Source organism: Stomoxys calcitrans, chromosome 4, assembly GCF_963082655.1.
Source record: "Stomoxys calcitrans chromosome 4, idStoCalc2.1, whole genome shotgun sequence".
NCBI classification, from domain to species: Eukaryota; Metazoa; Arthropoda; class Insecta; order Diptera; family Muscidae; genus Stomoxys; species Stomoxys calcitrans.
Window position 1 is genome coordinate 92,287,988 of NC_081555.1, and position 16,364 is coordinate 92,304,351.

A 16,364-nucleotide genomic window follows, 5' to 3' on the forward strand; every position below is an offset into this window, starting at 1 on the left:
ACCGAGAAAGCGATCTGGGGTACGAAGAAGGAGACAGAGGAGTGCAATCGGGCGAAAGTGCAGGATGCTGGAAGGGATAGAACTGACGTTCCAAGCACTTCTACGGAAGCTGTAAAGAGAATCAGATCTCCCGAAGAGCATTACAATGCTAAAATGCTGAAGAAGCACTCTGGGAAAATCAAGCCAGCCATACCGCAATGGAGACTTCAAACAGTTTCCTGCGGAGGTAGACAAAGTCGGAACAGGAACGAAGGAAGCGCGCACGGCCCCTGAGTCTTCATGGAGGACTGTGACTTCCAAAAGGATGCCACAGCCATCACGGAAGGGAAAGATGTTCGCTGAGAATGGTGAGGAGCCGCCCTCTTACGCCAGAGTGGCAAGGAAGTACAACAGAGATGAGATGACTTATGCAGTCGTCAATATCGTCTGTGCATCCTGTAGGATTCCATTAGATCGTCGGTCTCAGGTGTTGCACTCTGAGGGGGATCCATCCATACAAATTATGAGCTGCGAGTATAGAGGGGGCATCTTAAAGCTGCGTTTTGCGGAATGTATTGATATCGTCAAAAACCTTGTTGAAAGCCTGGGACGCAAAGCTCGATCTTGTGAGAAAGATGGACATCCCACAGCACACAAAGGCAACGTTCTTCATCATGAATGTGGGCGGCGAAATCGCGACGGTACGTATAATGGAGGTCTTAAACTACAAAACCAAGGTCGTGAAGAAATAAAGCTCTTGCACAGGGAGGAGAAGGAGGAAGGAACTCTCCTTGGTGGTGGGCATTGATCAAGTCTCCGTGACAAGTTTGGATAAGACTAAAGGCATGGCGTACTACGGGGCCATGACCGTCTTTTTCAAGATTCGGAAGACTAGGATAGGCAAATATCCACATAATGAGCCATCAGGCGGTGCAGTGGCAGGACACTCAATAACGCCTGACGGCCAGGGGGCCAACGATGAGATTATCACCAATTCTCTCAACATTGAGAAGACTAGGATAAGCTCAGATTCTTATACTAAAACATCAGGCAGTGCAAGGGCGAGAGACTCAACACAGCCTAACGAACATGGACCCGATGACGGAACCATCAACGACTTTCTCGAGATTAAGAAGACTACGATGGATAAAGATCCTGATGCAGAAACATTAGGCAATGTAGTGACGGAGCCTAACCCACAGTGAGCCGTCGATGAAACCATCACCTACACCTAAGAAGCCCATTTTCTCAAGACTTGGAAGACTAGTATAGGCAAGGATCACAATATTAGAACACCAGGCAGTAGACTGAATGCAGGGATCTGATTATGGAACCATTACCGGACTTTCTCAAGATTCAGAAGACTAGGATAGGCAAAGATCCCAATATTAAAACATCAGGGAGAACAGTGATGGGAAACTCCATGCAGCTTAAAGAAAAGGCAGCAGACGATGAGACCATCAACCACTCTTAACAAGCCAATCTAAGGCTGGGCAAATGATTGAGGTCATCCAGATGAATCCCAATCGGAGCGACATAGCTTTACTCACGCTCTGATGGAGAAAATCAGCAAGGGCAAGATTCATATTGCCTAAATTCAGACGCCATTGACGATCTGGAAGAAAGTTTCTGAACTGAACCATATTAGCTACCAATTATTCTATGCTAACATTGGTACATTTAAATAATGTATTTTCCCCAGAGTTGTCAACGTCGGATGCAATAGTGCTGAGACAGTGGAGCATACCTGGCATCACTTTATCTGCCTTTCGACTCTCCGACACCGTTGCCCACGTTGGAGTTGCAAAGGTTGGTGAGGAAGGCAAAACAGACGGGAAATGAGGTACTAATAGGGTGCGACACGAACTCTCACCACATTTCGTGGGGTAGTACCAACATTAATAAGCGGGGCCAAGCCCTAGCATAGTTTTTGAATACAAACGACTTAATAACACTTAATATTGGTAACACCGCACTGGTGGAGACTTTCATAGATAGTTGTCACCTTCGAGAAAGGAAATCACCCCAAGAAAAGCCCTGGGTGACCGGGGAGAGTCGCAACGTCGTAAAAAGGCGGAATTTTACTGGGATGTGAACTACACATGGCTCAAGGAATACAATTAGATTACCAGAGCGGCAAAACGTGCCTTCTGGAAGCTTTTCTGTGATAGTGTTAGTGACGCCGCCAAGATGAAAAAATTTTGTCCCAAAAACCCATCTCCAAACTGAATCGTTAGTAGACGACATTGGAATGAGGGCAGAAAAAATGGAAGACATTTTGAGGCTTTTGATGAAAACGAATTTTTCACAGGATACGACGGGACTCATTGGAATCTTGGAATAATGCTGTTGATCGAAGGCTTATCATTACAGAATTTATTGTAAAGGAAGACTTGAAGAGCTTCAAATCATTTAAATCACCCCGACCTGATGGAATATTTCCGGCGTTACTACAGAAGGAGCCGCATCTGGCCAATATTTTCACAACGTGCCTAAGACTTGTATATACTCCGAAATCCTGGCAGGAGGCAAGGGTAGTATTTAAACCCAAGCCCGGCAATGTAAGTTATGCGAACCTATTGTGGACACCATGTAAAGAGTAGGATATCCAGCGAACTGCCTAAATACAAACACAATGTCTAGGTCAAGGGAAGGTCGGTGGAGACTGCCATGTATGAGGCTCTGCATAAAAAGAAGAGTCCTTTGATGCCAACACGTACACATTGGCGGATTGCATTGACATCGCGGGCGCGTTTTACAATATGCAGACCGACACATTGATCCAATCCTTAGACCAGTACCGGGTGGATCGGGTCCTTAGAGATTGGATAAAGCATATGCTAAGGAACAGGTGGATAAATTGCGCGTCCTATGACATACTTAAAAGGGAGAAGGTTGCACAGGGTACGCCACAAAGGGCATTTAATCGCCACTACTTTGGATGACTACCATAAATAACCTATTACGGATGCTGACTGAACCCGATGCTATAAGACTTATTAGGGTTAAGGATCCGAACCAGCTATGCAGAAGGACCGAAAAGTTCTTCCATATTAGAAGTGATCTTGGATAGAAAACTTAACTGGAAGAGTCACATTCAGGAGCGTACTGAGAAGGCTCACTGATGTTGGGCACCATCTGGACGGGCCGTAGACCCGAAATGGGGCCTGAATCCGAGGAAAGTCCTCTGGCTTTACAGGAGCGCGATTAGATTAATACTTACTTACGTCTGCTATACTATTCTGTGGACTGCTATGGAGAAAAAGTACAACATAAGGACCATACAACAGGTTCAGAGAATATGTTGTCTTGGCATAGGCGGAGCGATGAGGACCACGGCCACTAGGGCACTGGAGACTATTCTGGATATCCGACCCATTGACAGACAGCCACTACGGCTATAAAACTTATGGCGATAGGAGCATGGATTGAGGATGGAAGCAGCTCATACCATCGCGGTATAATGGGAAGGAATGGAATGAAAGAGGTTTCCGATCCGATACTTAAGGCGACATTTGAGGTCGAGTGTCGAGCGGCACAGTCTTGGTTTGACCAAACTCTAGTATTGCCATCTGGGAGATCATGTTAAACGGATGGATAAAAGCTAGAGGAAAGAGTGGGCCTGAGGGGTATTCATTGAGAACCCAGGGACTGAGATCTGTTTTAGACTGCCTGACCACAATACTGTCCCGCATAAACAATTTTACGGACAGTACATTTATCAAATTTTGTTTTATTCCACATTTTTATACCCACCACCGAAGGATGGGGGTATATTCATTTTGTTCTTACATTTGCAGCACATCGAAATATCCACTTTCGATCCCATAAAGTATATATATTCGTGATCAGCGTAAAAATCTAAGACGATCTAGACATGTCCTTCCGTCTGTCCGTCTGTTGAAATCACACTACAGTCTTAAAAATAGAGATATTGAGCTGAAACTTTGCACATATTATTTTTTGTCCATAAACAAGTTAACTTCGAAGATGGGCTATATCGGACTATATCTTGATATAGCCCCTATATAGATCGATCCGCCGATTTAGGGTCTTAGACGCATAAAAGTCATATTTATTAACCGATTTTGCTGAAATTTGGGACAGTGTGTTGTGTGAGGCCACTCGACATCTTTCTTTAATTTGGCCCTGATCGGTCCAGATTTAGATAAAGCTGCCATATAGGCCCTCGACATCCTTCTTTAATTTGGCCCAGATCGGTTAAGATTTTGATATAGCTGCTATATAGACCGATCCGCCGGTTGAGGGTTTTCGGCCCATACAAGCCACATTTATTATCCGATTTTGCTGAAATTTGGGAACGTAAGTTGTGTTAGGCCCTTCGACATCCTACTTCAATTTGGCTCAGATCGGTCCAGATTTGCATATAGCTGCCATATAGACCGATCTCTCGAATTATGGTCTTGCTCCCATAAAAGCCACATTTATTATTCGATTTTGCTGAAATTTGGGACAGTGAGTTGTGTTAGGTCCTTCGACATCTTTTCTCAATTTGGCTCAGACCGGTCCAGATTTGGATATAGCTGCCATATAGACCGATCTCTCGATTTAAAGTCTTGCGCCCATAAAAAGCGCATTTATTGTCTGATTTTGCCAAAATTTGGGACAGTGAGTTGCGTTAGGCCCTTCGACATCTTTCTTCAATTCAGCTCAGATCGGTCCAGATTTGCATATAGCTGCCATATAGACCGATCTCCCGATTTAAGGTCTTGCACCCATAAAAGGCGCATTTATTGTCCGATTTTGCCAAAATTTGGGACATTTTGGATCAGATCGGTCCAGATTTGGATATAGCTACTTTATAGACCGATCCGCCGGTTTAGGGTCTTCGACCCATACGAGCCACAGGGTCGATTTGGTCTTCGACCCATACGAGCCGATTTTGCTGAAATTTGGGACAGTGAGTTGTATTAGGCCCTTCGACATCTTTTCTCAATTTGGATCAGATTAGTCCAGATTTGGATATAGCTGCCATATAGACCGATCTCTCGATTTAGGGTCTTGAGCCCATAAAAGGCGCATTTATTGCCCGATTTTGCCAAAATTTGGGACAGTGAGTTGCGTTAGGCCCCTTGACATCTTTCTTCAATTCAGCTCAGATCGGTTCAAATTTGAATATAGCTGCCATTTAAACCGATCTCTCGATTTAAGGTTACGGTCCCATAAAAGGCGCATTTATAATCCGATTTCACTGAACAGTCTTAATTATGTTAGGATTTTCGACATCCGTGTCGTATATGGTTCAGATCGGTTTATTTTTAGATATAGCTACAAAAAAGACCAATATTTTGTTATACACAATTGAACAATGACTTGTACCTATTAATATTTGGTCCAAATCGAAACCTGTTTCGACATAGCTGCTATGGGGCATAAGGTATGTATTTTCACCGGATTTTGACGAAAGGTGGTTTACATGTATACCCTAGGGTACCCGAGTGAGTATCCAAAGTTCGGCCCGGCCGAACTTAACGCCTTTTTACTTGTTTTTTTGTTTTTGAACTTCAATAAAAAAGTTTGTCAAAAGACTCGTTATAAAGAGATTAGTTTGTGTGAGAATTTCTAGTATCGCTTTAAAAACAATTCGTTACAGAGAAGTATTTGTTATAGAGAAGATAACTATGGAGAGGTTAAAAAAGATGAAAATGGCTGAAAAAAAGTTGTGTTTTCACTTTTTATTCACTAAAGAGAACAATACGTTATAGGGAAGTGCGTTATATATAAGTTCGACTGCAGTTTAAGTTTAAGTTGGTTTATTTCGGCTTCAGGTCCTTGATTATTGCATAATTTTCAATCAAAAAAATTCTAAAATCTCTGGATGATGACCATGTTAGTCTAAATATCGAAAATAAATGAAAATTTTAAGTATTGAAAGTACATGAAACTGTCTTTTAATCCAGGACCTGAATTTTTCATTTCTACGAAAATTTGCGTAAAATGTTATATCCTTTCATATTCTATATATATATATATATATTCTTTTATTTATATATATTATTACCATCCTATAGGATTTTAAGCTATTGTATATTCGTTGCATTTTTTTTTATAATTTTGTTTTACTTTTATTTTAGTTTTTAATTAGATGATGTTATTATTATTTCAATTAGTTACATGTCAATGAAAAATATTGCAATAAAACTAGGTAGTCATCATGTTTGCACTTTAAAAAAAATCTATTTTCATAAAGTTCTTATAACGCCTAACATGTGACATTATTGCAATATTTCTGAGAACTCGAGATTAATTAAAATCATCATAGAATCATATGAATGAATGAAAATTAAACACAAAATAAAAATAGATTCTACTCCGCATGTCGCCTTCAGCTACGCACATCCACTTTGATGTTCTGGGCTGAGTTCTATTCATTGAGATTTTATTACTGAAATAATTAAATCTCAGTGAAGGTGGAAAAAAAGCAAACAGCAAAAGTATTGAGTCATTCACAAGCACAAAACTACTACCATACTTACACTGTAATAGCCGACCTCCTGCAGACTGATATAGAGGAAGATGTTCAGCAGACCCACAAACTCGGTGGCAATGAAGCCGAAGACAAACAGAAAGAAACTTTGACCGTAGGTAACCTTAAACATGGGTGGCTGCAGTGATGACCTTGGACGCAACTTTGACCCAATTTCCGCCTTCAGTATGGATATGTAAGCGATCAGACCGATGAGCATCAGCAAGCCTTTCATGCAAAGGAGAAGTCACAAACGAAATCGGCATTGTAATTATTTGTCGTTGTCATTTTTTCCCAATAGTGATGCAGTTAAGATGATGGCGTTTCCATTTCCATTTGTTATTTATTTTAACATTAAGGTGACATTGTGGTGGGTTTTTTTTTTGTTTTAATGAGCAGTAATGTAACAGCAAATTAAGTCCCGAATGTACGAAAGACCAACGAAGGAAAGGTGTGAAAAGGCAAATAAAAAAAAAGACAATAATGGAAACAGTGAAAACAGTTGATAAGCAAAGAAGAAAACGCGTTAAAATACCAACACTGACAGTAATTAAAAGTTAAATTGAAATTAATATTAATGGTATGACATGAGGCAGAAGGGTCCTTTGCCCCTTTCGCACCGTCCTCTTTCTGTTGAGTCACTCTTTATAAAAAAAAATAAATGAAATGATGAATGGAAGGATGAATGAATGAATGAACGAATAACTGAATGGTTTGACGTTTTCAGGACAATGGAAACAAAAGGATGTGAAACAGGTTTTCGCCGCCTTTCTCCACTAACGTGATTATGTTTTTTAAAAAAGCCATGAAATTTTCCCATTGTCTTACCCAAAAGGCAGCGGCGTATTGGTTGCATATCAAGCATTTCAAGATATACGAATACGAATACGAGTATGAGTATGAGTATTCGTTGCCTGTACTTAATACCCCGTAAAAGAAAATGAAGAGACATCCAACAAACGTTTATTTATAGTGATTTTTTGTTGTTGCTAGAACAATGGTAAAGCCATTGATTGAGATGTATGTGGCGTTAATTGAAAAATTCCATTAAAAACTCAAGTCGATCAGTGTGTGTTGAGGAGACCCAAAAATAAACGAAATTAATTGAATTTTTTCTTCATTTGTGTTAACAATTTAAATAGCAACGACACAAGAATAATATTTTGACAAAGTTATTAAAAGAAAAGATTTTTATAAAATAAAATGTTGACAAAATTTTCTATAAAAAATATTTTTTTTTTTATAAAACCAATTTTAGATCAAATTTTTCCAAAAAAACGTTTATACTAGAGGTGGGTTTTTAATAAAAAAAAAATGAATGAAGCTTGGTGTAAAAACATCCTCTCAAAACAGATATAAAGTGCTAACAAAATCTTATTTATAACAAGTAAAAGCGTGTTAAGTTCGGCCGGATGAGCTAACTTATGCCTGTGTATCCGCTTTATCGGCTGTGCATCCGGTAGGATTCCACCAGATCATCGGTCCCAAGTGGAAATTCTGGTTAACGATCGGATTTTTGAACATGTGTGGGTCCACCCATACAAATGATGAGCTGCGAGTTGAGAGGGCACATTTTTACGCTGCGTTTTGCGTCGGCGGAATGTATTGATACCATCAAACAGCTTGTCAGAGGTATTTACGCTCCCTGGGATGCCGCAAAGCTCGACCTGGTGAGAAAAATGGATATCCCCCATCTCACAAAGGCTACGGTCTTCATCAAGGGATGGGGTAGTAAATTTGCGACGGACGGGAGGTCTTCCACAGGGAGTAAAAGGAGGAAGAAACTCTCTTTGTGGTTGGCATTGATCAAGTCTCCGTGATAAGTTTGGCTAAGACTAAAGGCATGGCGCACTACGGGAGCAAAAATGTCTTTTTCAAGATTAAGATGACTAGAAGTGGCAGAAATTTTCATTCTGCGACATCAGGCCGTGCAGTGGCAGGTGACTCAACACTGCCCAACAAAGAGGGGGCCGACAACGAGACAATCACGGCATCTCTCAATATTGGAAAGACTAGGAGAAACAAAGATCCTTATACTAAAATATCAGGCAGTGCAGTGACGAGAGACACAACTCAGGCCTAACAAACAGGAAGCTGACGACGGACCCATCACTGACTTAAAGATTCGGAATACTGGGATAGGTAGAGATCCTAATTTTGAAACATTAGGCAAAGCAGCGACAGGAGACTCAAAGCAACCCAACGAACAGGGAGCCGATGATGGTACCATCACCTACTCCCAAGAAGCTAATTTCCTTAAGATTTGGAAGGCTAAGATAGGCAAAGATCCTAGTATTGAAACATCAGGCAGTTCAGGGAATGGAAACCCAATAAAGCTTAACGAACAGGGACCCGACGATGGAACCATTACCGACTTTATAGAAAGTCAGAAGACTAGACTAGGAAAAAAAACCTAAAACCAAGATATCAGGCAGTGCAGTGACAGGAAAGTCAATGCAGTCTAAAGAACAGGGAGCAGATGATGAGATCATCACCTACTCCCAAGATGCCCATTTACTGGAGGACCAATGATTGAGGTAATCCAGGTAAACCTCCACCGGAGCGAGACTGCTACACACGCTCTGATGGAGAAAATCAGCTAGGGCAATATTCATGTTGCCTTAATTCAGGAGCCATGGACGATCCAGATCAAAGTTTATGGACTGAACCATATCAACTACCAATTATTCTATGCCAACACTGGTACTCGGCCGAGGACCTGCGTTATTTGTCATAAAAATTTTAATTTTATATTTTCCCCAGAGTTGTCAACGTCGAATAGAACAGTGGTGAGACAGTTAGACGGTGGAGCATACCTGTCATCACTGGCATCACACCCACGTCGGAGCTGCAACGGCTGGTGAGGAAAGTAAAACAGACAGGAAACCAGGCTCTAATGGCGTGTGATGCGAACTTTCACCACATTTCGTGGGGTAGCACCATCACTAATAAGCGGGACCAAGCCTTAGCAGAGTTCTTGTATACTAACGTCTTAATAAGACTTAAAATGGGGAACACCGCTACCTTTGTTAATAGGATTAGGAAGGAGGTATTAGATGTGACAATATGTTCGGAAAATCTAATCAAAGAGGTTCAGGATTGGAGGGTCTCCATGGAACACTCTTTCCCCGACCATTGCTACATTAGGTTTAGAATAGCAAGGCCAGTGCCGATCCGATAAGCTTCCGGAATAAGTTGAACTGGACAAAATTCGGGCAGCTACTAAGAAGAAGATTTGGGCAAGATAATTTAGATTGTCCAAGCATAGAAGACATTGACGAAAATGTGTACAGGATTACGACTGCACTGGAGGGGTCCTTCGAAGATAGTTGTTCTCTTCGGGAAAGAAAATCAGCCCAAGAAGAACCCTGGATGACCAGGGAGATTCGCAATATTGGGAAAGAGTTCCGCAGATCTTTCAATAGAGCTCGTCGTTAAAAAGCGAAAGTTAATTGGGATGTGTATTGCACACGGCTCAAGGAATACAATAAGATTACCAGAGCGCCAAAACGTGCCTCCTGGAAGCTTTTCTGCAAACAGGTCGATAGCGTTAATGACGCTGCCAAGATAAAAAATGTTTCTCTCAAAAACCCATGTCCAAACTAAAACTTTAGTGGACAACATGGGAGTGAGATCAGAGACAAAGGAGGACATATTGAGGCTTTTGATGAAAACCCATTTTCCACAGGATGCGAAGGAACTCACAGAGACACCGAAATCTTGGAATAATGACGTTGATCGAAGGTTTATAAAAACGGCATCTATGGTGAAGAAATCCTTGAGGAGCTTCACCTCGACCTGATGGAATATTTCTGGCGTTATTACAGAAAGAGGCAGACTATCTGGCGCCTCGTCTGGCCAAAATTTTCGCAACGTGCATAAGACTTTCATATACTCTGAATGGCTGGCAGGGGCATGGGTGGTGTTTACACCCAAGCCTGGCAAGGCAAGCTATGCGTTCTTTCTACTCAAAACGTATTGTGGAAATCATTATAAAGAGTAGGGCATCCAGCGAACTGCATGGATACAAAGAGCATGCCTATGTCAAGGGAAGGTTGATGGAGGCTGACCTGCACGAGGTTGTGCATAAAATAGAAGAATCCTTCGATGCCAAAACGTACTCCATGGCGGTACGCATTGACATCGAGGGTGCTTTTAACAATGTGCTGACCTACACCTGAGATGAACCTTGAAGTCGAGTGCGAGGCACTGATGCCATCGGCACAGTCTTGGATTGACGGAACCCTAGTTTTGCCGTCTGGAAGATCATGTTACATGGATGGATCAACCCAGGGACTGAAATCTGTTTTAGACTACCTGATCATAATATGGTCCTGCAGGCGGAGATCCGTGCGATCACGGAATGCGTGAAGTGGTGTGCTGCTAACGCGAGGACGTCGAGTGTGAACATCTTTACCGACAGTAAAATTGCCACAAGGGCAATAACAACCAGGACGGTAAAGTCACGAACAGTCCTGTAGTGAAAGAAGGAGATTAACGCCTTCTCTGAGGATGGGAAAATCAGCATCGTTTGGTTGCCGGGCCATAATGGAGTAAGGGGAAATGAAATGGCAGACGATTTGGCGGTGAAGGTCAGAGGACTGCCGTCAATAAACTTGGTAAATCCGAAGCCTTTCGGGTCGATACAGTCCGAGTTAAGGGAGTGGACGACGAATGCGCGTGCAACATGGTGGAGCAGCGAAACAGTCGGTAGGACGGCAAAAATCCTATGGGGGGATCCAGATCGTGAGAAGGCGAGGCTATTAATGAAAGGAAGCAAGAAGGAGGTCAGTATAGCTTTTGGTATCATAACGGGACACATAGGACTACGAGCTCACTAGCATGTGTAGGGCATGCGGGCAAGATGATGAGACGTTGGAGCATTTTCTTTGTCATTGCCCGAGTTTCGCGTCCAACAGATACCGGTACTTAGGTGGAGACACAATATCAGACATGAAGCAACTTAGGGGAGTGGTATGGCAAACAATTAAGGATTTTGTAAGTAGCACGGAATTTTTAACTTAAAATTTTCTTTTTAGAGGTTACTTTATAGTTTTTAGAGCGCATAACAAGCCGATTACTGGCTTAGGTGTATATCCATAGTGGCATGGGACGGATTAATATCTGCACCGTCTTTTCAACCTAACCTAACCCTATAAGTACCAATTGAGAGCTATAGCTAATTTTGAACCAATTTTGATGGACCTTGGCGATGATTTTCACATAGGATAAAGTACCCGTATCAAACTTCTACCAAATATGTTCAAATTATAAAAACTGAGGCTCTATGTGGCAAATTACGCCAAAAAAATTTATATGCCAAATTTGAAGGCGATCGGATGAAAATTGCGACCTGTACTTTGTACACATATTAACATGGACAGACAAACAGACAGACTGGCGGACATAGCTATATCGTATCAAAAAGAGATTCTGATTCTGAGCACCACAGTGGTGATGTAGGGTATAAAAGGCTACCATTCCTTTAGCTTAGCACAAACACATACAAACTTTTGCTAATTGCTTACATTTGAACATTTAAAATCTTTTCATTGTCTATACCCCTTAAATGTTGTACACCATAACGTATGAGCATTATCACAGCATGCTGCTTGTATAACTCATACGTACCCCAGGACGCATAAACTAAAAATCCAACATTTTCACATATATGATAAATGCTGCAGATACAAAAACTCGTCTGCCTTGCCATGCCATTTTACCATACCCACTGCCGCAGAGCAACCGCAATTACAACAATTCATGTTTTCATACCGACCACCATAAGATGAGGGGTATACTAATTTCGATATTCCCTTTGAAACACTTTGAAATATGGATGTCATCTTGATATTCAAAGTTGATTTAGCCTTGTCCGTCTGTCGAAATAAAGTTAGCGGTTAAAAGAATAAAGATATGCGCTTGAGATTTTGTACAGCTACTTCTTATTGATGTAGGTCGCTGGGATTGCCAATAGACCATATCGATTAAGTTTGGAATATAGCTCGTATAAACACCGATCTCCCAATATGAGATTTTGAGCCCCTGGAACTTGCAGTTGTTGTCCGATGTGGCACGTGGTGTTGTGTTGGCAATGCAAATTTTGCCCATGAACATTCCACTAAGGAACAGAGGCAAACTTATCAATGAATGCAGTTCGATTCAAGCTTAAGCTCAATGATAAGGGGCCTCCTTTTTATAGCCGAGTCCGAACGGAGTGCCGCAGTGCGACACCTCTTTGAAGAAAAGTTTTACATGGCATAGTACCTCACAAATGTTGCCAGCATTAGGAGGGGAAAACCACCACTGACAATTTTTATACCCTCCACCATAGGATGGGGGGTAAACTAATTTCGTCATTCTGTTTGTAACTACTCGAAATATTCGACTGAGACCCCATAAAGTATATACAATCTTGATCGTCGTGTCATTTAATGCCGATCTAGCCATGTCCGTCCGTCTGTCTGTCTGTCAAAAGCACGCTAACTTCCGAAGGAGTAAAGCTAGCCGCGTGAAATTTTGCACAAATACTTCTTATTAGTGTAGGTTTCTTGGTATTGTAAATGGGCCATATCGGTCCATGTTTTGATATAGCTGTCATATAAACCGATCTTGGGTCTTGACTTCTTGAGCCTCTAGAGGGCGCAATTCGTATCAGATTTGAATGAGTTTTTGCACAAAGTTCTTTGTTATGATATCCAACAACTGCGTTCAGTATGGTTCAAATCGGTTCATAACCTGATATAGCTGCCATATAAACCGATCTTGGGTCTTGACTTCTTGAGCCTCTACAGTGCGCAATTCTTATCCGATCGGAATGAGTTTTTGCACGACCTGTTTTGTTATGATATCCAACAAATGTGCCAAGTATGGTTCAAATCGGTTCATAACCTGATATAGCTACCATATAAACCGATCTTGGGTCTTGACTTCTTGAGCCTCTACAGTGCGCAATTCTTATCCGATTGGAATGAAATTTTGCACGACGTGTTTTGTAATGATATCCAACAACTGTGCCAAGTATGGTTCAAATCGGTTCATAACCTGATATAGCTGCCATATAAACCGATCTGGGATCTTGAGTTCTTGAGCCTCTAGAGATCGCAATTATTATCCGATTTGCCTGAAATTTTGTACGACGGATCCTCTCATGACCATCAACATTCGAATTGGCTGACATTTTACACAGGTCTCCAACATATAATTTAATTGTGGTCCAAACCGGACCACATCTTGATATCGCTCTAATAGCAGAGCAAATCTTTTCTTAAATCCTTTTTTGCCTAAGAAGAAATGCCGGGAAAAGAACTCGACAAATGCCATCCATGATGGGGGGTATATAAGATTCGGCCCGGCTGAACTTGGCACGCTTTTACTTGTTTTCTGATGGTTTCGTCAGGATTCGAAAAGCGTCATAGGCCGACATGCTAATCTCTGCGCTACGGTGGCCTCCCAGGTGTTATGTTACGTGGTGCTATGGTATGACTTCTAATAACTGTAGCAAGTATAGTTCAAAACGGTCTATAAACTGATATAGGTCCTGTATAAGCCGATCATCGGCTTAGTCAGCGTTGGCAGACACATACACATGTGCTCTTCAATCAAGTTTGTTGGCATAAGTTCTTAGTACAATTCATGGTGGTGGGTTTGCAAGATTCGGCCCGGCCGAACTTAGCACATTTTTACTTGTTATGTCTTACTTTACCACAAATTTGCCTTCTGGCAGTCATGATGAATGAACTACCTCATGATGATGTTGGTGATTGTAATAACGATGATGATGATGTGTGACTTGTTTTTGGGAGGTTCTTCATTTCATGTTTGTATGGATGATTGATGGGATTTGGTAAAGGAGTGGTGGTTGATGCAAAGTGGTGTCGCTATAGGTAATTGTGCCACATTTTTCGAAAAAAAACAAAAAAAAAAACCAAAAGAGAACTAAACGAAGACTAACAATTGTAAAGTCACTTACCTGATACAATGAACATAATACCGGCACTAAAGTAATATAAATTATTTTGATGTGAACAGGTTGGTATCAGAAAGACAATGAAACTCAACAGCAGCACAATGCCCGAAGCCAGAAAGAAAGGACATGACTTGGTCACCGTATCTGCAAAAGACGAAAGAAGAGAAACAAACAAAAAATTAAAAAGCGTATAAAATGATGTTCTCTACGTTAGGATGTCGGACAATTTGATAGTCCCTTAGGGGGAAAAAAGGGGTAAAACGACTATCTACAATGGACTAGAAACTCAAGTAATAGTAGTAGTAGTAGAAGGTAAATACATAATAAGATAAATGGGCAAATAATTAAAACTGAAATGCCGCATAGAATGCAAAGATATGCATGACAGACAGACATCCACAATAGGATGTCCTACTTATGTCAGACATTAATTTTATGTTTAATTTTTCTCCAACATTATTTTATTATAATTTGAAAATTAATAACATTTCCCTTAAAATAAACGTAGTTGTACTTCAAAGGGATGTAATTAAAGTATTAGTTCAAAAATATACAAATATATATATATACAAATATATCAAATAATGCGAGTAGAGAGATGAAAGACATATCCAGCAATCTAGTCTAATTGCCCCTGCAATTAGTACAACAATAAGTCAAAGTCATAACTATGACGAATCTTGACGACACTGGGTATGAGAATAATTTCTATCTAGGCAGTGTTGATAACAATTTACCAGCACCAAGCTAATAAAAAACAAGTAAAAGCGTGCTAAGTTCGGCCGGGTCGAATCTTATATACCCTCCACCATTGATCGCATTTGTCGAGTTCTTTTCCCGGCGTCATCTTCTTAGGCAAAAAGGATATAAGAAAAGATTTGCTCTGCTATTAAGGCGATATCAAGATATGGTCCTGTTCGGACAACAATTAAATTATATGTTGGAGACCTGTGTAAAATGTCAGCCAATTCGACTAAGAAATGCGCCCTACGGGTGCTCAAGAAGTAAAATGGAGAGACCGATTTATATGGGAGCTGTATCAGGCTATAGACCGATTCAGACCATAATAAACAGGTATGTTGGTGGTCATGAGAGGATCCGTCATACATAATTTCAGGCAAATCAGATAGGAATTGCGCCCTCTAGAAGCTCAAGAAGTCAAGTTCCCAGATCGGTTTATATGACAGCTATATCAGGTTATGAACCGATTTGAAACATACTTGGCCCAGTTGTTGGATATCATAACAAAACGCTTCGTGGAAAATTTCATTCCAATCGGATAAGAATTGCGCACTCTAGAGGCTCAAGAAGTCAAGACCCAAGATCGGTTTATATGACAGCTATATCAGGTAATAAACCGATTTGAACCATACTTGGCACAGTTGTTGGATATCATAACAAAACACGTCGTGCAAAATTTCATTCCAATCGGATAAGAATTGCGCACTCTAGAGACTCAAGAAGTCAAGACCCAAGATCGGTTTATATGACAGCTATATCAGGTTATGAACCGATTTGAACCATACATGGAACAGTTGTTGAATATCATAATGAAACACGGTGTGCAAAATTTCATTCCAATCGGATAAGAATTGCGCACTCTAGAGGCTCAAGAAGTCAAGACCCAAGATCGGTTTATATGTCAGCTATATCAAAACATGGACCGATATGGCCCATTTACAATACCAACCGACCTACACTAATAAAAAGTATTTGTGCAAAATTTCACGCGGCTGGCTTTACTCCTTCGGAAGTTAGCGTGCTTTCGATGGACAGACGGACGGACATGGCTAGATCGCCATAAAATGTCGCGACGATCAAGAATATATATACTTTATGGGGTCTCAGACGAATATTTCGAGTAGTTACAAACAGAATGACGAAATTAGTATACCACCCATCCTACGGTGGAGGGTATAAAAACCTATG

At 41.0% G+C, this 16,364-nt stretch overlaps 1 protein-coding gene across 1 annotated transcript in view; it reads right to left on the reverse strand.

The window, feature by feature from the left end:
- LOC106084985 (uncharacterized) overlaps positions 1-16,364 on the reverse strand; it is a 188,702-nt gene that overhangs the window by 32,007 nt on the left and 140,331 nt on the right. Inside the window, exons 5-6 of the mRNA XM_059367200.1 lie at positions 14,439-14,579; positions 6,477-6,694 (exon numbers count right to left, since the gene is read on the reverse strand). Of these exons, the coding sequence (XP_059223183.1) occupies positions 6,477-6,694; positions 14,439-14,579 (359 nt within the window). The remainder of the gene's footprint in view (positions 1-6,476; positions 6,695-14,438; positions 14,580-16,364) is intronic.